At 36.9% G+C, this 27,899-nt stretch overlaps 1 protein-coding gene and 1 pseudogene across 1 annotated transcript; both read right to left on the reverse strand.

The window, feature by feature from the left end:
- Nucleotides 1-554: 554 nt before the first annotated feature.
- Nucleotides 555-25,481, reverse strand: SLC35B3 (solute carrier family 35 member B3). The gene is made up of 10 exons (XM_026511460.4): nucleotides 25,379-25,481; nucleotides 19,806-20,099; nucleotides 17,411-17,532; nucleotides 13,714-13,868; nucleotides 12,325-12,432; nucleotides 7,969-8,066; nucleotides 5,445-5,537; nucleotides 4,932-5,043; nucleotides 2,211-2,280; nucleotides 555-1,178 (listed from the first exon to the last, which is right to left on the reverse strand). Exons 1-10 carry the CDS (start codon nucleotides 25,445-25,447, stop codon nucleotides 1,028-1,030), a joined length of 1,272 nt encoding a protein of 423 aa, XP_026367245.1. The 5' UTR covers nucleotides 25,448-25,481; the 3' UTR covers nucleotides 555-1,027.
- On the reverse strand, nucleotides 8,083-12,318 carry LOC113264437 (protein arginine N-methyltransferase 1-like; annotated as a pseudogene).
- Nucleotides 25,482-27,899: the final 2,418 nt, after the last annotated feature.

Consider the following 27,899-nt stretch of genomic DNA (forward strand, 5'->3'; position numbering starts at 1 on the left):
GTTATCACCAATAATATAGAAACTAAGTTGTTTTAACTAGCATTACCTATACTGAAAATGAAGATTGATAGGATTTTTTTAATACACTAGAAGCAATTCCAAAACTCACTGCTGAAACATAAGGGCCACCCACACCTTATGAGTTTCGACTTAAAACTGTGCAAACAACATACTGTAAAAATTTGCTAAAATCTACTTGTGTTTCTTACATTTACCCTATTTAATCTTCAAGCTGTCAAATTAAAATTTCACTTTTATGAGAAAAACTATAATTTTATTATTTTATTATAACTTAAGACATGAGTTATTTTCTCTTTAATTAAAAAATTCAAATCATTCAATCTTTTAGCACTCCTTTGATGGATAGCAGCATTCTTACAGGATGCAGGGTGTTGAGTCCTTTTGTTATGCCATCTATAGTCCACAGAAAACTTAAAGCATGTTTGCTCTAAAGCATACTTTTAAATGATCAGCGAAAAGCCTAAGGTTTGAAGCTTATGTAAAGCCTTACTGCAACCTTCACTTCCCTCTTCATAATAAATTCTAACAACGCATTTATTAAAAAAATCACAGAATAATTTTTATTTATAATGAAGTTATTCTTTCTAGACTTTAAATCATCTGTTCACTCTTATAACAGAGAATCATTTAAATAACACCACCAAAATGAATGAAGACCAATCTATTAATTGATATTATTATATCAATTTCTTTGAAATGTCATAATGATATCCAATTAGTTTTGCAACATGGTCCATATGCAGTGAAATTCTCAACAGAGTGCTAAGAATTAGTCCTTCACACTGACATTTTATTCTAGGGTGTGGCAGACGTGGCTCTCTTGATTGCTTCAGAAGTCAAGCAGTTAAACAAGCGCTCTGCGGAAGAGGCTGACTTCACAGGTGACCCATCCGCAAACAGACAGCACGCCTTCAGATCCTTTGGTTTTTATAATAATCCCTTTGGAAAATTAATTATTTGATGATCGTTCCCTCAAAATTCTACTTTAAGCAGGATGAATCACTGCCTACACAGTTTGTGCCAACGTCCTTGACTTTCTCATTTCCACTGCTTTGTTTATTAGATCATATAGTGATGGTAGTCTTATTTTATCCATATTTTTGCTGTAAACATTGAGAAATATACCAAGGACAACTAATAAACCAGACCACACGTACCTAAGAAGAGAGAGAAGGAAAAAATATTAATATCAAGGTAACAATTTATCGTTAACCACAGAACTTGGTGATAAGTTCACAATAATTCGGCAATAAAATAAAATTTTGCTACTGGAGACCTATAATAGCATTAAAATAAAAAAATTATTTTTAGATCAGATAGAATTCCATCTCATTTATGTTAAGTATATAAAGAGAGACTTTACAAAATACTAAATGTAGTTCATTTGAACTTTGAAAGTAACAGGAAATTCAAGTCTACGTCCTAATCAACAGTCTAAGCGTATACTTAAAGCGCCAAGTACGTCAATCTGCCAATGGCCATCTTGGGAATTCAGTTTGGCAGTCCAACTGTTTATCCAAGTTGGGTAGCATATAACAAGATAAAGAGGGGCACATCCTGAGAAAGTAGGGGAATTGGCATAGATTGCTATAACGTATACGTAGCATGTGGGGAAAGAGAAACTAATTTATAGAAAACAATACACTGACTGAAATTTATCTTGTGGTTATCTTTAAGCTTATACACTGATAATTTCTAGGTTTGAATCTTCTCAATTACTAAGCAGCATAAATGTAAATGATACTGATTTCAAATGTATACTAGATGGTCGAGAAAACAGTAAATGCTTTATAAGAAGCCATAAACTAAATAACCTTAGAGCATAATTTTCTACCTCAAATCCTTTGTGGGAGAGGGGGACAAATAACTTTAAAAACCACGTACATATATATTGTTTCACATGTATGTCTGTATGTATTAGGGCAAGGTGGAATCCCTTAATCTCAAGATATCACTTACGTTCATTTATATTGGAAACCGGTCACAACTGCACTGGGACTCTGGCTAGGCAATTTAAGTGTACAATATGATTTCTTCAAAATAATTAAATTTCTGAAGTAGAAGACACATCAATAAACTAGGGCTCCAGATGAAACTGATTTTTAATAGAGAAATTAAGGCTGCTTAGGAGGAAATGTGAAACCAGGTATCTATAAGTAGATAAACTTGTTGAATTAAAAAGTACTTACTGAAACGTGAATGGTTTAGCAAAGAACATAAATGAAAGTACAATGGTCATGGCTTTTCTTCCTGTTGTCACTGTACGGAGAAAAAAGGTTGATTTAGAATGTGCCTACTATCTTGGTAATATTTTGGAAATAATCTTCAACAAATATACAGAGCCTACTATGTGCCAAGATCTATGCGACACGCCAAGAAAACACTGAAAAGCAAAAACCAAACAGAAAGTCACTGCTGCTGCTACTATGCTGTTTACAGTCCAGGAGGGGTACAGACGTTAAGCCATAGAGTTAAATGGAACGTACAACCTAGTAAGTACTTGATAAAGGCCAGGACACCAGGGAGGCAGGTCATCCCTTAAAAACCCTCAGTCTGGCAGGAAAGATGGGCTTTCCCAAGGAAGGTGTGATTAGGTAGCACAGGGGTTGGTTGGTCTTTAAAAGTAGTAAGCTAAAGTACACTTAATATCTTAATCATGGTCATCTTTGGGAAGACCATGAATAATCTTTACAGTCCTCGTTACATGTTCGCGTTAACTTTCACCTGTCTTTCAAGTACGGCCTGGAAGTCTGCTGTCAGGTTTGAAACTCTCCTCCCCGTCCCACCCACGTGGAGGTAGGACCTTGGCATGTCTCCATCATAGCTTTCTGTCCCACTTTGCATTATCAGTTACTATCCTCCTCTTGATGGTGAGCTTTACTTAGTTTCTTTTCTTATTTATCCTGTATCCCTGGACTCTACAGTTCCTGGCACTTATTATACAAGGCATAAATAAATGAACTCCAAATGAAGAATCTGTTTTGGAAATGTGTCAGAGCCTGATTCCCCAAATCTGTTTTTCCTTCCGTGTTAGTAAACGGACCCCTATTATGGGCACCTTCCAGCCTTTCCTACAGTTAGGTGTCATCATGTGATGAGGTTTGGGCCAAAGAAAAGTGAACAGAAGCGCTGTTTCTAGGAAGTGTGCTTTCTAGGAAGACTCCATAAAGAGAAAGATGTATCCTTCGTCTTCTCCCATCCCACTGCCTTGAAAGAGGATGAAGATGGCAGAGAAGATATTAAAAGGCTGGTTTCCTAATGAGTGTGACGCCACCACACCAGCTCAGAAGGCAGTGTAACATGTGGGTTAAGAGCACAGGTCGGGAGCCAGACTGCCTCACTTGGAATCCTGATTCTGCAACTTACTAGCTGGTTGACCACTGGGCAAGTCACTTTACCTCCCCATGCCTCAGTTTACCCTTCGCAAAATAGAACAATAACAATGCCTACTTTATTATGGGATTGCTGTGAGATCAAAATGAATAATGTATGTAAACTGGTTCCTGGTACATAATAAAGGATATGCATGCTGGCTATTACTATTACTGCTGAATTTCTTTTACATGAGATAAAAATAAACCTGTCTGCACCTTTAAGACAAGGACTGCATCTCACATTTTTTATACCTATCACAGTGTTTAATCAATACATATCGATTGATATCAAACCCTTTTTGAACAGTTATTATCTTATGAGCAAAACTGGAAACCGAGCTAAGTATATGAATTTGCAATCTTTCTTGGTAGCATGACATGACATAACCTGACAGATTATGGATATGGCCTTATCTACAGTCACATGCCCTCTGTTTACCACTAGCAATGTAAACTTTAAAAAGGGGAGTCATAAAATAAATATATAAAAAGGGGAGTCCTATGTGAGCAAAGAGAAACATTACAAAGCAAATAAACTTTTACAAAGAGAGAGGTAGTTATTCCTTTAATTTACTCTGTAGTATTAGAATAAGTATTCCCCTAAAACTATGAAATATTAAAATCAGGTAATGACTACTGCATGTATGCATTATGATGTAAATCCTATGTTTCTCTGATAGAAACGGTCAAGTCCAACCCAATCTCTTCACAAGAAAGAAATGAAGCCCAGACAAGAGGAGAGATATACTCTCCAGGTGACATGTTATTAAATGTCAGAGCTGGGACTGGGCTCTCCTTCTCTGACATCTCAATCGAGTGCCCTTCTGTTTCCATCCTGGGCTTCACTCAGGGCTCTCTCCATATGGAAGAGGCTGAGAGCATTTGCCATCTGGACCATTCACTGGGCAAATGATACAAGGTTAGCACATGGAATCACCTGTCCTCCTCACTGGGCCTCATCTGTAGCCCCTCATCTGTTTTCCTGACTCCTCCAAAGCAAAACCAATACAGCTTCCATTCCTCTAAAGTGCCAAGCAAAGTTCCTGCATAAGGCAGGTGCATGATAATTATTAGGGACAAGAAAGGATAATCTGGTTAATGCCCGTTAATGCCCTAGAAAGTGTATAAATGAAAGGTCCAAAAAGCTTTGTTTAAAACATACCTGCCATACTTTAAGTGCATCAAAATGGGCGTTTTTGGTTATAAATTAAAAATGCATATAAAAGCAGGATTTTTCTCTGAGGGTATTCAGCCCATCAAACTTTTTAATAAAAAGCCCTTTTAACGTATTTAAAAGTTACTATTTAGATAAATGTATATATTTGATTTTAAAATTAACCCTTCAAATAAAAGATTATGAGCAAACATCATTTTCTTTAGAATTTTAAAGAAATACTATAAGCCAAAAAATTAATTGATGAAATATAACAATTTTCTTTTTAATGCAGAGTAGATGCTACCTGTGTCTTTTGGAAAGCAGCATCAGAGAAAATTTAAATGCTTATATCATAATTGAAGCAGGTATATCATTCCTACCTGTTACAGCAAGAAGTGCACCGAAAATTTTAATCAGAGCCAGAACAAAGGAGATTCCAAAATACCCAGTGAGGGAAAAAAGGAAAGCATAACCGTAAGTCTGAATTGGATTCTGCAACATATAAAAAAGCCTGTTAGGAAAATGCAAAACAAACCCTGAGGTATTACAAATGAAATAAAACTACAGATTTTAATCAACTTCCTGAGCAATAATAAGCCGTTCAACAAAGCAGTCAAGCAAAGACTCTTATTTAGTTCTGATTTAATGGAAAAACAATGATGAAATTAAAAATCCCCAACTTTTACATTATGAATTGCTTAAAAATTAACTTATAGGGTAGAACAAGGATACAATAAATTTAAATATAAATCATTTCATTTCCGAAATAATTTCTGATCTGCATACATTAAAGGAGTTATCAAATTACATAAAAAATAATCTTTTTGAACAAGAAATACAGAGGGACTATTTAATGGAAGATGTTTATTTTTAAAAATGTGATTAGTGTTTACCTTTGAACAAAATGTTACTGCAGGGCCTAATCCACTAGTGCATGTCAATCCCAATAAAATGTACACAAAACCGATTGAGTACGAATACAAAACCTATGGTAGATAAAAAATAAAGTGGAAAAAAATGCTATCAAACCAAAGGCAGAAAATGAAGGATTCTCAATATATAGCTCAATTAATCTACTCAATTAAATCTGAAAAACAAACCATTTTAAAGTGACATCATTGTTTCATATGGCCTAGCTTTCTGGAGATGATGACTGATCCTGTTCGTAAATTTATGGATTATTTTACGCACATTGTAATATAGCAGTACTGATCCTTCCACATACATAGTTACATAATATTCATTTTTTTGCCTGGCTTGATTACTGACTTCAAACCACATTTGAATTCTGGGGTCCCAAAAACACACATAAACAAAACAAAACAAACTTTATTTATTTTTTTAAAAAGATTTTATTTATTTATTCGACAGAGATAGAGACAGCCAGTGAGAGAGGGAACACAAGCAGGGGAAGTGGGAGAGGAAGAAGCAGGCTCATAGCGGAGGAGCCTGATGTGGGGCTTGATCCCATAACGCCAGGATCACGTCCTGAGCCGAAGGCAGACGCTTAACCGCTGTGCCACCCAGGCGACCCCAAAACAAACTTTAAAGCTACTTATTAAACATCAGAAAACCCAAATGTTAAGTTTGTTAAGATATTAACAGATAATGAAAATGAGCAGGGGCATATCTATTGGCATATCTATTGCTTGATTTCCCAGTTTTCCTACCAATCTTTCTATCCCAGTTCCTCATACTCTTCATAAGCACAATCAGCAGGAGCATCGTCATCACACTTGCGCACCTGTCATGTGTCGGGTACTGATAATGCTAGTAATGTGCTAATAATGCTCTACCTGAATTATTCCAGTTACTTCCCACAACCGGCCTAGGAGTTAGACACTCTTAATGATCACTCCCCAATCTGAAGGTAAATAAACTAAGAGATAGTAAGTCATTTCCCCCCAGTAAGAGAACTCGTAAAGCTAGGATATAAATGAGGTGATCTTAGCTCAGAGTCTAAGTTCCTAACCACTGTACTATAATAACTTTCTAGCTATTTACATTTCCTTAATTCTCTGATCTTTACCTTATCTAGGAAGAGTGGTGATGATCAAGAAAACTTCTGACCAAGATTAAAGACTCCTTAAAGATGCCCACTCTGCTGACAAAGTAACAGGAAAGACCATTCCTATATACTCTTAATGTGGTATGCTGTCTAGCAAGGGGCTGGCTGTGAAATTAATGTAACACACACACAATAACTTCCTATATACAAATACCAACCAGGTAGAAGATATAAGGAAAGAAAGGGCATTATTTGCAGTAACAATAGCAAAAAGATGAAACCCCTAACAATTACTTCAATAAGAAATATGTTGGATTTATATGAAAAAAACTTAAAAAAACCTAAGGGACATTTAAAAAAAGCCACCTGAATAAAAGGAAAGTCATACCTTATTCTTGGACTGAAAGACTCAAGTGTATAGACGACATTCTCCCTAAATTAATCCAATGCCATACCAATCACAACTAACAATGGGACTTTCTAGTTTATTTGGGGATATGAACACCCGAGAATAACTAATGGTAGTAATATTCTAAAAAACAAAAGGAATAGTGTTGGCTAGTCCTAACAGATGGTAAATATATGATAAATGTGCTGTCATCATATGGTTTTGGTGCAGAAGTAAATTTAAAAGAATACAATTCTGACATGATAGAGAAGGCACTTAAGCTGGAAAAGTAGATTTTTCAATAAGTGTTACTGGGACAAGTGGATAAAGAAGAACATTTTTTAAAGTTTTGGTTGGATCAAAGATTTAATTAGGGGCGCCTGGGTGGCTCAGTCAGTTAAATGTCCGATTCTTGATTTTGGCTCAGGTCATGGTCTCAGGGCTGTGAGAATGAGCCCCATGTCAGGCTCTGAGTTGGGAGTGGAGCCTGCTTAAAATTCTCTCTCCCTCTCTCCCTTTTCCCCACCTCCATATCTCTCTTTAAAAAAAAATTAATTAAAAAGAAGCAATCATAAAACAAGTAGGCAGCATGGGTAAAATTCTTAAATCTTAAAAGTTGGGAAAGCCCTTTTCAATCATTATAACAGGTAGCCAGGACCCATGCAGGAAAAGACAAACCACATCAAAATTACAAATTTCTAAATGGAAAATAAATAATACAATACCAAATACAAGAAGAGGAGAAAAGTATGTAACAAAGGATTTTTTTTAATATGTAAAAAACCCTATAAATAAGGAAAAAATTTATCAAATATTATACAGTAAGTTCTTAGCCAGGGTAGTGGTATTTTTACTTTTTAGTTACCATAATGTTTGAATGCATTACTTTCATGAAAACAATGGTGACAAATTAGTTTAAAAATGCCATGCAAGTCTTTAATATCATAACTATTTCATAAAGTTAAGCACATCACCACTTTTGAGTCCGTCTGCTGTGAAGAAAAAGCGTTCGAGTACTTACCATTTCGGAATTAGACGCATTATGCAGTTTCATAGCTTTCTCTTGAACGTTTCCAATGACAGCATCTGCACACAGTGCCAGGGAAATAAGAATCACACCTTCAAGAAAGCATAAGAGAAACACAACCTCCTTATTTAAGTAAGTTTATGATAATCGAGATTTATCAGAGATTTGAGTTAAAAAACAAAAGCAGATCTTAAATCACATTGTTTCAGTAAAAGTTGATGATTTTTATCCACAACCAGCTGTTAACGGGCACATATAGGATGACGTTAAAAACACAAGTAACCAACACGAATAAACTACATTCAAGCTTATTGTGTTTCCCTATTAGATCAAATACTAGTTTTGCTTTTAAATTAGATGAAATGTTTGAAAGGAATACTGTTTTAAACAAATAGAGAAGAAATTCTTAGGAGCTCTATCGGGACTGGTGGTTAGTTCGTTAATTGAAAAAATCAGATGAGAAGGGAAATCATAAAAAATGTTACCTTTATTATTAAAACATTTAATTTAAAACACATAAACATGCACGGGGTTGCCAAGGTCTTTTCTGAGTATAACTAAAATTCTGCACATTCTCTTCTGTATAAACCACACTCATAACACACACTGTTAATGCTTTCCTAGTTGTTTTTGTTAAAAAGCACATGGGAAATGCAGGAACTTCTCAAACAGTTGGGATGCAGAATCCTTTTACACTTGTATGATATCCTGCTCTTTTTACAGTTGTTTCCTCCATACTTAATTCAATAGTGATTTTATTAACTAGTCAACCAAACTGTTTCAATTAACAAACAATTCTGTCTCTCTTCAAATTGTTTTTGAACAATTTAAGTAATATTATTACATGGTTATAGTGACAGGTACAACGGGCATAAGCAAAGCTGGAAATCAACACTCATGCAAATGAGCATGTCTACTTGAGAAGCAGGCTGTTAACTGCAAGTGTTTGGGACACTGGTCACCAGCCCCAGTGCTTTACAGAAAGAACAAAAGGCAGCCTTGGTTAGGACCCTGAGTCTGATGGGATTTAGGACGTTTCCCTTTGCATTTTTTTAACAATGTATAAGCAATCACAGGGAGCAGAAAAATATATGCACGTGTGTGAATTTAATTGAGAACTTTCAAGTTTTCATCTTATTCTTCAATTTGCCTTTTGATCATCTAACTTTGTGGTATTCATTACCTTACCATACATTTTTACCCACCAAACTCGATTCTGAATGCTCTTTTACTTACTTCAAATACCAAATCTGTCCTTGAAACAAAAAGATAAGCTGCTCTTGAAGACCCTAAATACAACATCCTAGCTCCTAACACGCTATTTGAAGACATTCCAAAAATGTTCTGAACAATGGCAATGGCGTGAAAATACCTGAATTGCACCCTAAGGGGAATATTTAAAGGCACACATTTATTTGAGTAAGTAAATTCTGATATATTCGCTCTATACATTCAAAGTTTTACTTATATCTACCTTAAGTAATGATCTTAATAATCTAATCTCCTTTAGATAATATATTGTCACAGACCAGGGATTATGGTAAGTGCTCATCAGTTATTCTTAGTGATGAAGTATTATTAGGTTCTCTTACCAAATCCATGGGAGTCAGAACGGGCTGGCACTACAGCACTGTGAGAAGTTGCAGGACTACCGACACCACCTCATTCCATCATTATTGTCCCCCCCCACCCCTAGCACGTGCATGCGCTTTCATATCCATTATTCCATCACCTCAGTCAACCCTCCCACTGCCATTGTGAGAGGCAAGCTATCATTATCATCTCTGTTTTAAAAGGGAAGCATAAAAGGCTCTGACAATTTACCCATGGTTGTAATTTTAAGTGATTTGAACAGAACTGGAAGCCATCTCTCTGACTACAAATTCTGTGCCTTCTCTAAAACTGCTTTTTCATAAGTAAAAGAGTCAATTACCTCAGTTTTCATATATAGTCTTCCTTTTAGTGTTGCTGACATGAAGTGTTCCTGAAAAATCTAAACCATGTCAGACACATCTGTAACTATAAGCTTTCTCAGAGTAAAACTCATTGAAGTAATGATCACTTGTACTGGGAACAATCAAAACTGAAAGAGATATAATAGGTTCCAGCACAATCTTCTGCTTGTTAAAAGGATGGCTCCAAGAGGCTGTACTGGTTACATTTAAATCCATTAACCTAGCCTGGTTAACAGTTATAGAAAAGAAGGTTAACTCATAGCCAGTAAGAAAAATTTTGATTCTTAGAAAGAAAAACAAAGTTGATGTAAATGATTTTCTTCTTTATGTAATACTTTTTTTCTCATGAATAATTAAAATTTTTACCCATTTCTCAGAGTTTCTCTGAACACCTTTTTATCCCTCCCCCCACACCGAGGATTTACTGGCATAAATGCAACCATATAAAAGCATAAGTTATGAAAAACAGTCACAGTGTGACCTCCCCTGTCCAGACTCCTAAAGCCCCCTCTGGGAGGGAAGGGAGGAAGGGAGAGCCCCAAAACTGCTCAGCCCTTGGGCCCATGCAGGGCCGGCCTGGCTGGGGTGGGAGAAACCGGGTGCCACCAGTAGTCCATGGAAAGCTCACGCAGCTGGCCAGTGAAGTCCAGGTCAATGGTGAAGTCCAGGTCACGATTATTCTTGGCTCTGGGCTGCGTGCCAATGGTGCCAAAGATCTCCTCACTGGTCTTCACTGTCAGGTAGACTTCCATGTAGAACACTGCCTGCTTCCAGCGTACCTACAGGGACTCGGGGCTGCTGAAGCCTGTCCTCTTGCAGCGGCGAGGGAACTCGATGTTGAAGTAAACCAGAGCGCATTCCACTTCACTTGCAGGCAGAAGGGAGACGTTGAAGGTCAGGTCTTCTGTCTTGACAGCGTAGATGTCCACCTCCTTTATAAGGTAGGCCTTGGTGACCAGCTGCTTGGGGTCCACATCTACCAGGGGCTCCCTGATGGCCACATCTTTGATGCAAGACATGTCAAAGCCATACACATTCTCCCACCAGTGGCTCTTGTCATCTTTGTACTTCCAGTCTTCAATGGCTGTCACATATAGCATGGCTCAGTCTGGGAAGATTAGGCCACTGGGTGCCAGCCACTTGCCTGGGGCACAGAGCACCACGTTGAGCACTGATCCATAGAAGAGGCAATAGCCCATCCGCTCATTGATAATGATGTCCACCTTCTCCACTGAAATGCCACTTGCTCCATCTTCCCCTTGATGCTGGCCACCAAGTGGTCTAACCTGTTGGCTTTGACAATCTTCACTGCATAGTCAGAGATACTGGAACACTCGATCCCAATGGCCCTGTGGGCTCCAGCCTGGGGAGCAAACATAGAGGACTCCCATGCCTGAGCCCATATCCAGCACCACCTTGTCCTTAAAGAGGTGCCAGTTGTGAAACGGAGTTTTGGTACGTGAAGGCGTGCACCTCATCTTTCAGCATCTCTTTCTGAATGCTGAAGTGAGCACAGGAATCGAAGTAGTAATCTCTGGACGTCATGTCCTCAGCATTGGGCTTCTCGCTGCTTTCTGCCTGGCCACAGGAGACCTCCATGACGCAGTCTGCAGCCTTGGGTGCCACCATCTTCACCCGCACCTACACCTCCTCTTGCCACAAAGAGCCTCCCCTCCCAACACGCAAGTATTTTAAATACTGTTTCTGTCAGGCTAAGAGATGGGATGATAATAAGCTTATGAATAAAACTCAGTAGTATAAGATTGATAATACTGTATATATAATAATTTCTCTTCAAGCTCTTTAGAATAAAAATATTCTAACACATTTATGCTTATTTAATTCTAAATATACTATAATACCAATTCTGCCAGTGAAAAATCTAAATTTTATTTACAAAATTCTATCTGGCACACTATGAGGTAACTTCACGGTGGAAAGTTCAAGCACTTTAAGGTTCTAACCTTACTTAGAGCACACTGTTCAGTATTAACTTTCCCTCTTCAGCTAAAACAATGACAAGCAAACGTTCGATTTCATTTTTTTCAAAAAAAACAGAATAAAAACAGTCACTAATGTGATTCTTCTAACACTCACGTGTAAACTTCCGACTCAGCCCATGAGAAACTGCTCTATCATGTACTCAATCACAGAAGATTTTGACTGGCCAAACAGCCTCTTGTCAGGTCAAAATACAAGAGCACTAAAAATAACTATTACATTTCCAGGACTGTAATATTTTTACTATATCTTATATGGAAGGTCTGAAAGCTTTATGTTAGACATGAAAATCACAGATGTCACACCATCATTTGAAATCCTTATGAAATTGTAGACGTTCTTACTCTTAAACCAAAATGCCTGCAAAATCCAGGAGTACAAATCATTTCCTTACCTGTCAGGTTGAAATTCGGTGCAATCGTGCTGTCAGCTAGGGTGAACCATATCAGGCCAAGGCTCATACATACTGCCGCAGACACGTCTGCAATGTTATAACGCTTCCCTGTGTAAAATAAATGTAAGCCAACCTCATTACGCAAATGCCCACTTGGCACAGTGTTAGATCTACGTGTCTAACCAAGTAGAGCAGGATCTGCTTTTTTATATCCAAAGTCAAAAATAAATGAAGAACACTTAGATCAATGCCTGAGATAGTCACAGAAGGGCTTGTGAGAATTAAATGACCAATGAGCACAATATGTCCTTGTAAGTCAGATAGGAGATCCTACTTTATATGTTATGGTAGTGAGTAAATATGAACATTTAAAGTTTGTGGACACCAGTGCCTTCTTTATTTCATATACAACAGAAGGTATGAATTTTCTTCTTATAACTTATACCTTTACAAAGTAACCAGAGCAACTGTTCAGGTTATATAACTGTTTAAGTTTACGACTACCATAATCAGATAACTTCTAGGTTGGTGAGAATTAACCTGTTGTAGTATATCCACATTTAAATAAAATCATGTAGTGTAACTTTTTCATAAGGATCGCTAAGGAAATATTACACATGCACGTGGTTTCTAATAGGGACTGGTGTCAATGCTTCTTCCTGCATGAACAGTAACCCTGAAACTTTACGTGAAGTAGCCAACAGACATACTTTCATTACAAAGAGCCTCTGTGGGAAGGCATCAAATGGAAAAAATGAAGATAGGCTGTGTAAGAACTTTAGCGATACAGGGGCCCTTGATTATCAAAACATGAGTATTTCTCACGACAGTGACATGAACAACAAAAACGTGCTCCAACTGCTATTTCAGTTTCCTCTTTACTCCTATTTCCACATTGCTTGTAACTTAGTTGGGGCTCTAGGAAGCCAATAAAGCCAGGAGAGTTGGTAAAAAAGCAGTTCTGCTCAGGTTAAGCCGACTTTGTTCTGAGACTTATCCATTTACATAATGGAGATAGAGGGAGGAGCCCTGAGGGGAACAATGAAAGAATTGAAAAAGGGAGTTTTCCAGGTATTTCTGAGCTACGCCTTTAATACGTGGATGCAGTCTTTCTGGAAATGTGGTAGATTCCAGATTAAAAGAAAAAAAAATAAAATACTATTTTTATTTTTCTTGAGTCCGTATTGATTTCAAATACTAGAGGAGGGATATGACAGAAGTACCAGTGTTTTTATAATACCTTATTTTTATAAGATGTCACTCAGAACTATTCCAGTATCGAGAATGTTTATTGAAAATATTAATTGGAGTTTAATGTTTTTCCTAATGCTAGATGCCATAACATATCCTATTAGTTTCAAACAGTATGAAAATATATCATTACTATACCTTGAATAAAAACTCCTCCTAGCATAACAGGAATCAATTTGCAGCACTTGAAGATGACTTGGGTAGGATAATTCAGGTAGCCCAAGGAAGTATTTGATAACCCCATAGTACCCACAGTTAGAAAAGCTATTATCATGTAGGTTTTTCCTGGTATTCTGTAAAAGACAATTTTTAAAATCTTCATTTTGGGACCCAATTCATACTACTGTAAGATAATGTGTTTACAATGTGTAAATGTCTAATTTCTGTTGAATATTTCTAGCAATATTGGTGAAATAGCACTATTTTAAAAGTTATCACACTTTACTTGTATAAAGCAATGTTGGTAAAAACAACAATTTACCCTTAGTTAATTAATCACAAGTGAGAACTCTCAACTGTGTGAAAAAATGGTGTACCGGAGTTACAGATTCTTACCGATGGTATAAAAAAAAAAAAAAAAGTTGGTAAGATGTTTTTTATATAACTATATAAACTATCTCAACTAAATTTAGAAAAAAAAGAGTTGAGTTTTAAATATTGACCTCCATAATGGTAAAAGGCACCTTAACTAATTTTCAACTTCTATATTGTTGTTCTGTTTCCTAATGTTCCCATCTAGCATTAGGAAAAATACATTCAGCCCTTCTGCTAAAATAACCTGAGCAGAATATCTCCAGATATTCTACAGTGGTGGCTTAAAACTCTAAACATGATTTTTATTACCACAATGTCAACTCTAACTCTGTATTCTGTAAGATGTTATAATAATCAACTTCAAGATGAAGAATCTGATTCTTTCCTCGCGATCCCAAATCACTACTTTGGGTTCTATCTGAATTTCCTAAAGAGGTCTTTAATTTGGCATCTTCAGAATTTTGCGCGATTATTGTGAGCATATGCTCACTTTGACTAGATATTTAATGGTCTAAAATAATCTTGTACGCTGGTGTGACTAACACATGAAGTACTATTCACATAATCAGATTATGCTGCATACTTAGAAGTGGCTTCCATTTTGGGATTTGTGTTCATGTTTAAATCAAGACAACAAAATTACTCCACATTTTTTATTTGGCTAGATATAAGGCAAAATAATTTACTGGAAAATTCAATTAAAATGTATCTTTTCCACTTATATTTCAATTTCCAGGCCTTTCCTACTTAACTGCTAATACAGTAGTCAACATTTAAGGTCCATGTGGAAGTAACTTGGCATCCACGTATGCATCAGTGCACCCAAACATGGATTTATATGCTGTCTGCAGGGCTTACTACTCAGTGAGGTATCATCAGGGAAGAACAGCACTATTCCAAGTAATGATAAAAGTCACAGTGGTCAAATGTCCTCAGACATAAATTGCAAACAGTGGCTAGAAAATAAAATTTTTTCTGCCTCAAGTCAGAAAGAATCACAAGGAATGGTGATTACAGAAGTAACATAACACAGGTAGAAAGAAAAGCAGCCTGAAACTCAGAAGGCCTGTATTCAGAGGGTCACAACTCTTAGAGCAACTTTCTTTACAGACTCACAAAAACCCCAGCCTTCGAGGTGTGTTTGCCCACTGGTGAGACCAGGAGGTGAGGTTCATCATCGTCCTCTAGGGTGTCGCTGTGGCTGTTTTATTTAATACCCCAATTTCTTACTTCTTTAGGCAGGGGGATGGATTGTGACTTTCAATAGCCCCTTAGAAACCAATCTGACAGATCTCCTTTGTTAAAACCTCATGCAAAGTAATAATAAAGTTACAAGGTAACTTTGGTGAATAACAACAAGTAATGCATATAGGGTGTTACGGCTTACAGTGTGCTCCCCACACATTACCACATTTGATCTTCAAATGTCAGAGAATTTAAGCAACTCCCTTGAGGTCTTAAGAGAGCTAATTACAGGTTGTGCCAAGATTCAAACACGTGTTTTCTGACTCCAAATCCTTTACTCTTTCAAGTATGTAGTATTCATATAAACATAGGAAAAAAGAAAGAAAAAAAACCCCAACAACTAAGCAGAGTTTGGCTACCTAAAGGTCTAAAGAGCAGTGCCACTTAAATAAATTCAGAAATACGTGATTAAGCAAATTCATTGTAACATGCCTTTAAAAGCTTTTTCTAAAAATGTTTTTATTGTGCCTTGGAAATGAAAAGGTTTCAATTTATAATTAAATTTTTTATACATCTGTAAATTCTTCTATATTCCTTCATTTATGTTTAAATCAAACACAAATTATTTTATCTTTAAAAATGTTATGGTCATTTGGTTTAAGGGTTGGAATAAACATGGCTGGAGGCTCACTCCCTATTTCATTCGGGTAAATGAGAGGGAGGTGTATCTTTTTTTTTTTTTTTAAGTAGGCTCCATGCCCAGGGTGGGACCCAATGTGTACCTTGAACTCAGGACCCTGAGATCAAAACTTGAGCTGAGATTAACAGTCGGACGCTTAACTGACTCAGCCAACAAGGTACCCTGGAGGTGTATCTTTTTTAAAGGAGATGTATCTTTGTGTCACTTTCCATTTTATAAAGATACCATTAGATTCTTTTACTTTGGAAACAAACCTCCAGCAGTTTGTAATTGGTAATGGATCATCACGCGTTCTTACACGTTAGTCTTGATAGATATATTCAATTACTTTCTATTTTATCACCTATATGGCTGAGTACTGCAGTTTTAGAGCATGAAAATAATACAGACGCTAACCTCAGATTCAAACATTATTTTACTATCACTGCTATAATTATTTATTTGCAATAAAGAGAGGCTGAGAGGCAAAATTAGAACTATGAAGGAATACTGGTATGATAGACTGGAATACTTAAAATTTTGTAGTTACCTTCAGACAAATATCAAAAACATTTTTGTAAGAAAAACAGTAGCTGTGAATATTTTTTTATTTTTATTGAAAGACTAAACATTTCTATCATTGAAGACAGGCTATCAGTATTATAGTCTTTGCTTCATTTAAATTGCCCAATGTATACATGAAATATTCACATCTTAGAGTCTGGTACGACAGGATAACCACACTTACATTTATCAAGAAGTTACATTCAATTTCCTGATCTCCTCCTGTTTATAATCAGGTTTTAATTGCATACTGTTCTGTATACCATTAAAAATATTTCAAGATATTTCTCAAATCTAGATGGTCAATGCAAAATGTTATGTCAAACCAACTCCTTTGGTTCTGGTGAAAAGGCATGCTACGAAGCTTCTCTATATCTAAACATGCAGTCTCAGCGACTGCACATTATAAAGACAGTGTTAAATGGAATATATCCCACAAAACATTAACTGTATATTTTAAAAACCACTACAAAAGTGGCATTGATCATTCACCACTTTGATCTTTCTTAGTGGCACTGTAAATCTTTCAGTAATCACACCCATTTCAGTTAAATTTACAAAAACACGTATGTACATCTGAATACTTTCTCCTGTTTCAAGATACATTGACTGTAAGTTGAGCCTAAACTACATTTTTCTGATAACATTACACTAAAAGAGAAACCACTTTCTTCAGTGTACAATTGAACTATATTTAATATTTTTTTGTAAGTTGATTATACTGATAAAAATTCTTGGGTATTAGATACATTTTATTAATTGCAAATGTATATATTTCATGTATAATATATTCCATATTCCCAAAGAGCAAAACAAAAAATTAACTAGTACTAATGAACTTAACTGTCAAAAAAATAAAAACAAACCACATACCTTCTCCTTTTGTCCTGAATAAGCTGAAGTTCTATTAGGCCAAATATGGAGTAAAATGCAAACTGTACTAAAGTAAGGTACCAGCCATAGGACTTAAAACCCTCCATTGAAAATATTAATTCCTGTCAAAAGATACATGAATACTGTTAAGTACTGGGGCACACCAATTTCCTCACAATAAATTCCTATAAACGCAACATTTTTAAAGGAACCCAAGCCTCACCCCCAACAACAAAAAATAAAAAGCGAAATAAACACCCAAATCTCAAGGCTTCTCAGAGGTGAACTCAGAGAAGTTCAGGAGACTGCTGGAGAGAACTGACGCTAGATACTCAAGTGAGAAAAGCAAACGAGGAAGGGATAACTATGAAGCAATGTTATCCCAGGCTTTTCTTTTTTCTTTTTTCTTTTTTTTTAAAAAGAGGTTGCTAAAATTAAGAACTGCCCCAACAATGAGAAAGACAGTTGGTTCAAAGACTCTATTTCCTGTATAACAAATATATTTCATTAGAAGTCTATTATCTCAGGCTTGTTTATCTATAGCAATTTAATCAGTTCAAACTAATAATGTGATTTTTTTGGGATATTTGTGCCAGATTATATAAAATTTCTCCTTGTAAAGGAAATGGTTACTTTGTCTAAACATAATCTTATATTATGAAGTAACATTTACATTGTTAATAAGCCATTAACAATCAGTAAGAGGTATTCCAGTACCTGACTTAGTTGATCAATCACCCCATCCCCAAACATAGACTCTGAACTAGATTTTGTACATTTAGGATACCGTGTAATTCCCCAAATTTAGGTTTCCTCTTCAAGTAAGTCTGAAAGATATTTAGTATTTTTCTGGCATATGAACTACAAAATATGAAAATAGCTTTATTAAGTATGTTGGCATTCAGATAGATTTCACTATACTGTATTTTATATAGATAACTTCATTACAAAACCCCAAGCATTTTCTTTAAACTATTTTAATATGCTATTATATGTAAGAGTTAGTAGCAGTGTCAGTTTTCACAAAATGAAAGTAATGTTTATCTAATTTTAAAAGCTTTGCATATTTTATAAATTAAAATCTGTTGATTAATCAAACAGAAAAAGATTAATAAAATTTGTAAATTTCTAATTCATTTTCCTTTTTGCAATGGCTAACTCTGCTCCCAAATTATTTAACAATTGTGTTTTGAAAAAGAAAAAAAAATGTTTCTCAACAAGAAACTGAAACTTGTATTTGATAAAATTTACTATTTTTCACCATTCTTCATTGTGATATCTGAATTTTTATATCATCCTCTAGTGGGGAAATTAGTTTTTATAAATATTAAGATTTTTAAGCCATGTTTTTGTCTCACATAATACTCCTCATAGAATTTTTATAAACGAAGGAATAGTCAATTCTACCATTTTCTTCATTTATACTTCCTTTTGTATTTCATCTCTATAGCACAATGGGAAAGAGTACAATAATTTTTAAGACCATTCTAATTAATATTAAACAACACCAGAAATACTGTGTTTCAACAAAACACATCCACTTCCATTTCTTGAATTATAAAAGGTTTTCTGTTAGAAAGCTGCATAAAAAAGCAAAGTTGGTAATGTCTGAAAATACTAATGAACTGACCATTAAGAATAATAGTACCCATTCAAACATTGTTTACACTAGTGTGGCTCCTCACCCATCCAGCCCATGTCCCTGAAGGTCTGGAATTTACTGCTAGTCAAAGGTATACAACTATCCCATAACATAATACAAATAGAAGACAATTGGTGGCAATGTCAGAAATGTTTTGCACCAGCGAAAATCACAGAAAAATAAGGTTCTGACAAAATTAGATTTGAAGAGGAAGCCAAAAAGAATGAAACATGACAGGTGCTTCATAAAAAGAATAATTCAGATAGTACAGGATTAATGAAAAACTCCTGGAAAAACTATAACGCATCCTGATATACTTTTGCAAAAATGAACTTATATCATTGATCTCCGAGAATCAACAATGGACTAGATTATGGCTTTTGTGTTATCATTCAATTTTATTGGAGAATTATGTTTCAAAATACCACCGAATACGTCAGTCTCTTTTAGAAACACATGGGTGCAATCATAACCTACATTTTAACATATTTCAAATTTTTCATAATTTTAATTTTTTAAGTTTAACTCTGCTCCCTTCTCCCCATCTGAAATATTTAACTGTGAAATTTTGACCCCTGCTAAAAGTAGTAAGCTAACTTTTAAGAACACTTTTTCTCTACTAAAAAACCAAAAATGTGAATGAAGTGGTATCCTATAAAGAAAAATATCTTGGACAAAACTATTAGTAATGCCCATATTGACCTCAACTGTTATAAACAATTAGCATCTTGGAAATAAGTAACTATTTTTTACCTGTAAATATCCATAAATTAGGTAAAATACAAAAACTCCAGCAACACATATGAAAAACTGAGTAAGTTTGTTAAATCTGCTGAGATTTATGCCAAGTACTACAATGTCATCTATTGACTTGATGTGTGGTGACATTGTCTGTGTTTTGGGAGGGACAGTGATAGAAATGTATTTCCTGGAGTTGTTGAACTTGAGATCCATTGTTCTTGTTTTGCTGCATTCAGTGCTTCTAAAATTATCTTTGTCGGTTTCCTCTCCTTTGTTCAGTGTTTCTTTGGCTTGCTGAGGCAAGTCCTAAAGAAGGAAATAAGCAATTAAAGCAAAAACACCTGGATCATAAGATGCTATGCTCCAAATATTTCACATCTTGCTTTAAAATTACATAGGTAAATCTCATTTTCTCTGGATATTAATATATTCATTCCTCCATGCAACCTTCCAAGCAACCAAAAACAATGTCTACTCTCCAATTTATCTTCTCTTGATAAAGACCAATACAATGCTAAATATACGCCATTCTCATTTCCACAGCAAAAATCAAAAGCTAACTTAGTGTTTACTTCTTTTTTTAACTTAGTGTTTATTTCATCAAGGAAGTAAATATGCTTTTATTAAGGTTTTATATGTATTAAGGATTTAATTTGTAAAGCCCATGATAGTTTATGAGTGACATCTTCAATATTAAAGTCAGTCTTTGATTGCAGAAAAGAGCTGATGCTCCTTTAAATACTAAGTCAACTGTAAAATGTATTTGTTAATGATGTTTTAAAATAAATTCAAACAACTTTAAGTTATTTAAAAAAGCTAGATTTATCAGAGACAACAGAAAGGATATTATGCTTTTAGCAACAGCATTTCTTAAGTCAGAATAAAAGAAAATGTTTTCTTCCTTTGGAGAAAATCATTTTAATTTAAAAAGTCTTTGGGGAGTTGTTGCTCAATGAATATCAAGCTATGGTTATACAAGATGAGTAAGTTGTAGAGACCTGCTATTCGACATAGTGCCTACAGTTAACAACACAGTGGTGTGCACTTAAAAATCTGTTAAAAGGGTAGATACCATGGTAAACATTCTTAACCACACATACACACACACAAAGGGGGAAACATGGAAGGTTCTGGAGGTGACAAATGTGTATTACCTTGATCATTACCGTGATGGTATTACTAGTACATGCATGCGTCCAAACTCACTAAATTGTGTATGTTAAACGTGCAGGTTTTTTGTGTAACAATTATATTCCAATATAGCTGTTTTATAAAAAAGAAAGAAGTCTCTGGGATTATAAAAAGTTGGAACACATAATTTTTTGTTATCTGTGAAAAAAAAATCATGAGGGCTCCACAGATGACTGTCAATGTCCGTTTGGATTTATATAAACCGAAGAATGAGTTCCATGTAGAGGTTGAAGAGAGAGTGAAGAATTATGACAATTGAAGAACAACCTGATGATGAAAAAATTATCTTCCTAGAAAAGACTGTCTGTTACAATCCCAATGGGAACTAAAATTTAGAATATCTGAGGAAAGATAAGGACAACTTTGACAGATTTGGAAATCTTTTTAAAAGAACCTGTCATGATGGTTTAAAATGGTAAGAATTAGAGTCACTTCTTCATGATCACTTCTCCCTTGCTGACTACAGAGATTAAGTAGGCCATCTTCAGTAATTTAAATTGGGATCAAGGTTCGGAATACAACTTGTAACTAAAAATACTCAGGCATCAAAGAACATTTGTTTTACAGGGCACCTGCCAAATTTCTAAATAGAAAAAGCATAACTTTAAAAAGTTTTACTATATTTCTTTTCCTTTACCTGTTTCGTCTTCTTTATATATTGTTCTTCCTTCCCACACTGTTTCAATCAGTCATCTCTGACTTTTTAAGTCATCTTGCAGGATACCCTTGAGATTTGACTTTCTTTATAAACCATGCTTTAAATGATCTTGAATGTAGAAGAAACAAAAACCTGAGTAACTACTTTCCATGTGTGCAGGCATGCATACAGAGTACCATTTAAATAAATCTGGCCCCATGTAAGTTTCCCCTCCCTCCACCTCTTTCAATCAAGCCCTAAATTGCCCACAATGAACTATTATTTCATTCCTGAAATATACCATGGACTTTCAAACACCCTTGCCTTATGTTCACAATGTTCTTTCAGCCCGATGTCTTTTTTCTCTAGGTCAGGATTTGAAATAAGCTTTAGTGTTTCTTCTTTTGCAATACCCTCCCTAATTCTCTCAGTTGGGAGAGAAGAGAACTGGAAAGGCAAGACTCAAATCTTTCGTGTTTCTGCATCCTTGATATCTGGCAAACGTTGCACCCAAATACTCAGATGAACCAAATAAACTGGCCCTTCCCCTGGATGCCCTCAAAACCCCACCATGCAATCACTTGCTGTCTACCTGAAGACGATTTTTCAAATGTACAGTGGTGCCGGCGAGCAAAACTAAGGATCATACAGAAAACAGAGGTTGAGGGAAATGTGCAAAAAATGTTTCTATATTTACACAGAGAGAATAAATAAAACTTCTAGAAGACCTCTCTCCTGCTTTTATTAGTATCAAAAATTTTCCCTCACCCATCTTTGGCTGAGGTGTTTATAACTTAGCAAAATGGATGGCATACTGTGAAGACTCAATAAAATTACAGCTACCGTTAAGAGAAAGCTGTACAGCATGGTGCTTTCCCCAGGCTTTGGATTTTGACAGATCTGAGTTCAAGACCCAGCTTTGCTACTGATTAGCTGAAAAGCCCTGAGCAAAATACTTAACCTTTCTGAACTCAAGGTTGTACATCTTTAAAAGGGGGTTAAAAAAAAAAAATACAAAGTGCCTATCGTAGAATTTTTGTTAGGACTAAATGAAATAAACGTAAAAGTGACTAGCACATAGTAAGGCAGACCACAAATATTGGCTGTCACTCAACTTTTTAGAACTACTGCTAGTGTGATATAGTCTGCTGACAGATTCATCATCCTTTTGATGTGCAGCTGGAAATATGAATCTGGATATCCAACCCAGACTTCTCTTCTGGGATCCAGATTTCTATTTCCAAATGCTTCTTTGAAAGCATTTCTACTCATGAGTTCCACTGGCACCTCATTTTAAATGTGTCCAGAGCTGAACTCATTATGTTTCCCTCCAAACAAACCTCCTCTTCCTCTAATCCCAATCTCACTGGTATTAAGCAAAAAATCTGGAACTTATTAGACTCTTTCCTTTTCCTCACATTGTATATTTTGCTAAGGTTCCTGTTGACTCTACATCCATAAATGTATTGAGAATATGTTTCTGACCCTACCATTAGCAGCTCTTCTCTCTTGCCCAGATTACTAGATTAGCCTGTTTATAATCTCTTCTTCCCTTTCTGATCCCTCTTTCACACTACTCAACACGAATGCTCATTATTAAGGTCCTATAAATTATAAGCTAGTTGATTCTCTGGACTCTCATAGCACTTTATAAATATTTTTACAAAACCCTAAATCATAACGGCCTTTTTGTTTTTGTGTCTGCTTCTCTCACAAGCTTATGAAATCTTTAAGGAAAGACACAATACCATCTTCATTATGTTTTCACACATACCAAAAGTATAAGATATGAAATGACAGACTCTACTGCACTTCAGTAAGCACCATTTAATCAACAGTATCCTGCTCCTTTCTGACAATTTGCTGCTTTTAACACACCTATTGGCAATCTTAGGAGCCGCAGATCTGTGCCAGACATGTAGAGTTAAATCCCTCCACCACTGTCACTTCTTGGACATCTGTGCCAAAATATTGACATCTCCACTGAAATTTCCCACAAAGCATCTGAAATGAACATGGAAATAAATTCATTTCCTTTGCTTACTTGAGGTACCAGCACCAGAAAATCTGCCCTGCAAGGCTTTGCATTTAGAATGCACTTTTATTAATCAGAACATCACTGGTCAGATCATGTGACTGAGTTAGATACTGTAAACTCTGACACCCAGTAACTGTGATCCTGAATGTTTGCCATATGCCTTCCATTTCAGATATTAATGATGGATATTAATCAACATCGAAAGAAACTAGGCCAATGTTCTTTTGGTGCAGGAAAAAACAAAATCAAGCATAAAAACTGTTTTCAAATTAAATGATCAACATTTTGCTTTGCTTTAGAAATTCACAGTAACCCTTGAAACTAAGAACAAAAAACCCACAGGTGTGACTCACTGCCTCAGGCCTCTTCCTAAAGTCAACACAGATATTTAACGTTACTTGGAGGTACAAAACTAACTGCTAAAATGGAATAAAAAGGCAGCATTTCTAGAGCATACCGATATTTATAAGTTATAAATAACTGGTAATAACACTGATTTACAATGACCTACCTAAGTCAAAATTATTTCAGTTAATGTCTTAATCTAGTTTTTTCCAACCTTTAGAAGAAAAGTCTCCCACTACAAAACGGTAGAATATGAGGAAATTATGTCATTGCAGTGTAAATAACCCGAACAAACTTGATTCTGTATTTTGTCACACTCAATGTTACAAATAAAATAACCTTGCCACTATATCTAAATTAAGTGGACTCTAAATATTAATTGTGACCTATGGGTTATGATGATAAAACAACGAAAAACAAGATTCAGTCTCATTTTTCTGTACACACTTCATTACACAAAGTTCAAGAAACAGTGCACTCATTTTTGATGGTTACTCTATTTTTTCCAAGGGATAAATCTAAACTTAGGACTTGATATATATTAAGAAATTAAGTACATATAACACTTATCTAAATTATTTTCAAATGCTGCTGTATCTGTCTTCGAAGTCCCAAACTATCCCAATTCACTTCGGAAAGCGTTAATCCAAAAACCAATTCTCAACATCTCAGGTCCCACCATAGAAGAAACGCATATACCCAACACTAAAAAACCCTCCGTTAGCACACCAAAGCACTCCAACTGCTTTCAGCATTTCCTTAAAAGAAAAATCAGGTGGGGCAGAAAATTAAGCTGCAAAGACTGGAGAATCTGCATAACTCCTAGTGGAAGTTTATCACATAAATTTAATAACCTAGCAAGAACAATCACTTTGCACCACAAATTAAATGGAGAGCAGGGCACCCTAAGTACCCTAAAAGAGAATCCGGAAGTAGCTCTTAACTAAGATGAAGTCTTGGGAACCCAGGCGACTGACAGTTATCCGGAAGCCCCCTACTATAAGCTTAAAAGTCCGTCCTGGAAGTGGCCTCATGTCTCAAGAGTCCACAGGCGGGGACCTGAGGGAGTTCTAACCAGCCACAGGGCGGAAAGGGTGAGAGGAGGAGAAGATACTCCTCCCTAGAAACAGTGCCAGCAGGTTTCCGTTCTTTAGAAATCACCCGTGCCCTCCATCCCGACCCCGCACGCTCCTTATAGATGAAGATAAACTGTGTCAAGATTCTCTGGGGAGGGGGGTCTGGGTCCCAAACACGGCGAAGGGCCGGGGGGACACGTCCACTCCAGAGCCGGTATGTCACCTGAAAGGGTGACCCCAGCCCGAGCGGTGCCAGCCAGACGGAGCGTCTCCCCCTCCCCGGGTCCTTCACCATCACCTCCTTCTCCTCTCCGCCTACTCCTGCGCTTTCCACAGCGGCCGCCGCCTCCTCGCAAGGTGCTTGCATCGCAGGCGTCCGCGCGCCACTTCCGCCTACGTGTCTCCGCGCGCTTGCGCAGTTGCGCGGTCCCGCCCCCTCGTCGGCTTAAGGCCGTCTGGCAGCGAGGGCGCGTTTACCTCTCGCGCATGCTCTCTCCTCTTCCGAACGCGGGAAGACCGCAAAGTAAGCTTGGGGGTGCGAGGGCTGCGCTTCTGCGCCCACAAAAATGGGGTACGAGCGGCGAGCGCGGATCTGGTCGAGAGTTCTCATCCTCCGATCCGTGTTCGTTTGTTGCTGGTCTCCGAGCCTCTGCAGCCTCCCGGGTTGCTGCGGCCTGGTACTCCCCGGGGCCCCTCCACCCTGTGGGCCACCACGCAGGAGACCACTTCCACTGCAATGGCCCTGCGCTGAAATTTGAGATGGAAGCCTAGTGGAGAATGTTGAACCTGCATTTAGAAACCCTGGAGTTCCCTCTTCCCTCTTCTTGATCCAAATGAGTTGGGTATAGTCACCCTACCTGTGTCTAGTTTTATGCTCTTGCCTGACTTGCGCCTGCTTTCTGGTGAAGGTGGACTGAAGGCGCTCTTGGGTTGCTTCTGACGTTATAATTCACCTTGTAGCTACAGCAACCCCAGGCCTTGCAACGTGACATGTATGTTGCCAGCATTGTTCCGACAGTGCCACTTACTGCTCAGAATGTAAATCCCGTAGCTGTACCAGCTATCAAAACTAAACATTTATCCTGCATTTAGGGCTACATCTACACTCACTGAGATGTATTGACAAACACCAAAATGGGATCGCTGCGATATTTTTAGGTAACAATAAAATGACATAGAAGGCGAAGATTACTGTAAGGAAGCCAGAACATTTCAGAGTGCATGATTTAGATACCCAGACAGCGATGAACTGGATTAATATTCATATGTTAGAATCCAGTCAGTTATGGCTAGGTTTTAAAATTTCACAGGCATTACACAGAAAGGGCAGCACTTGTATTTTCTATTGGGTGTGCGGGTTTATATGAAAGAGTAGCAGATAACGCCTACTATAAGTGGTGAGTCCTAATAGGCTATTTTATTTAATCCTTAACAACCTTGTACAAGATCAGTGTTACCAGCATTTTATAAATGGTGAAATGAAGACTTAGAGAATTTTAATTTCCTAAAGAAACAGTAAATGACAAAACCTTTAATGATGCCATATTGTTACCCAAATAATGTGGATTTAAAAGCATTTAGGCAACATTTATTGAGCACCTATTAAATGGGCATACACATGGGTCATATACCTAATCCATAAATTACAAGTATGGGCTCCCTGCCCTCAAGGAGTTACAGATACACAAGAAAAGGTAAATGTCAGTATAAAACAGCTTACTGTATAAGAGGTGTCATAAGGTACCATCTACTCTTGCCTGGACAGTTATGGTAGCCTTCTGACAGGTCTATCTCCCCTTTATTTCTCAGCTTCAAATTTCCACTCAGCAGCCAGAATGATCCTTTTAGAACTTGTGACAGAATATATCATTCCTCTGCTCAGAATGCTTTAATGGGTTACTGTTTTACTCTGATTAAAGTTCAAAACCTTACCATGGCTTCTAAGTAAGAACTTGATCTGAAGGCTACAGCTTCCTACGGCTACTCTTCAGAGCCCATCTACCCCTCTCCAAGAACACTAAGTGCCAGTGCTCTAACTTAATGTTCCATCTGCACAGACCACTCCTCTTTCAGATACCCACAGGATGTGCTTCTTCACTTTCTTCAGATCACTGCTTAAAGGTCACCTGGTCAGGCAGTTTTTTCCTGACTACCCTATCAAGGACCGGCAACCTCTCTATGCCCAGACACCGTCCTCACCCTACATTTCTTGTCTTCCTAACAGTTATGATAGAGTCGCATATATTTGTTGTTTGTGCCTCCCGCACCTATCTTTCCCTACTCAAATGTTTGTTTTATGAGGCCAGAGATTTTTGTCTCATCCACAGCTGTAGTGCCATTGTCTAGAACAGAGTGCTTGGTACACAGTCTGCACTTGGTAAATATTTGGTAAATGAATGATGAAATGCCAAATGGGTGTTAGGACAGTAGTATGGGAATCCAGAAAAAGTAAAATATTGGATGGCACGACTTATGAAAGCTTATGAAAGCTTCCTCTGAAAGGCAGAACCTAGGAGCGCCTGGGTGGCTCAGTTGGTTAAGCATCTGCCTTTGGCTCTGCTTGGGTCATGATCCCGGAGTCCTGGGATAGAGCCCTGCATCGGGGCTCTCTTCTCAGCAGGGAGTCTGCTTCTCCCTCTGCCCTTCACCCAGCTTGTGCTCTCGCTCTCTCTCAAATAAATAAATAAAATCTTAAAAAAATGTCAAAGGCCGAATGTAGATGATGAGGAGGATTCCATTGGGTTTGGAATGGGGAAAGGGGAAGAAGGGCAGTCCAAGCAGGGTCAGCCAAAATAAACAGAGACATTAGACAAGGCAGT

Source organism: Ursus arctos, unplaced genomic scaffold (genome assembly GCF_023065955.2).
Source record: "Ursus arctos isolate Adak ecotype North America unplaced genomic scaffold, UrsArc2.0 scaffold_31, whole genome shotgun sequence".
Taxonomy (NCBI): Eukaryota; Metazoa; Chordata; class Mammalia; order Carnivora; family Ursidae; genus Ursus; species Ursus arctos.

What these genes read in the sequence shown, in the direction of transcription:
- SLC35B3 (XM_026511460.4), bottom strand. Translation starts at nt 25,447, where the DNA reads ATGCAAGCACCTTGCGAGGAGGCGGCGGCCGCTGTGGAAAGCGCAGGA. An exon ending in TAATTTATGGATATTTACAG is followed by an intron (nt 17,533 to 19,805) that starts GTAAAAAATAGT and finishes ATCTTTTGACAG; the next exon opens with GAATTAATATTTTCAATGGA. An exon ending in AGGAGGAGTTTTTATTCAAG is followed by an intron (nt 12,433 to 13,713) that starts GTATAGTAATGA and finishes TATTTTACACAG; the next exon opens with GGAAGCGTTATAACATTGCA.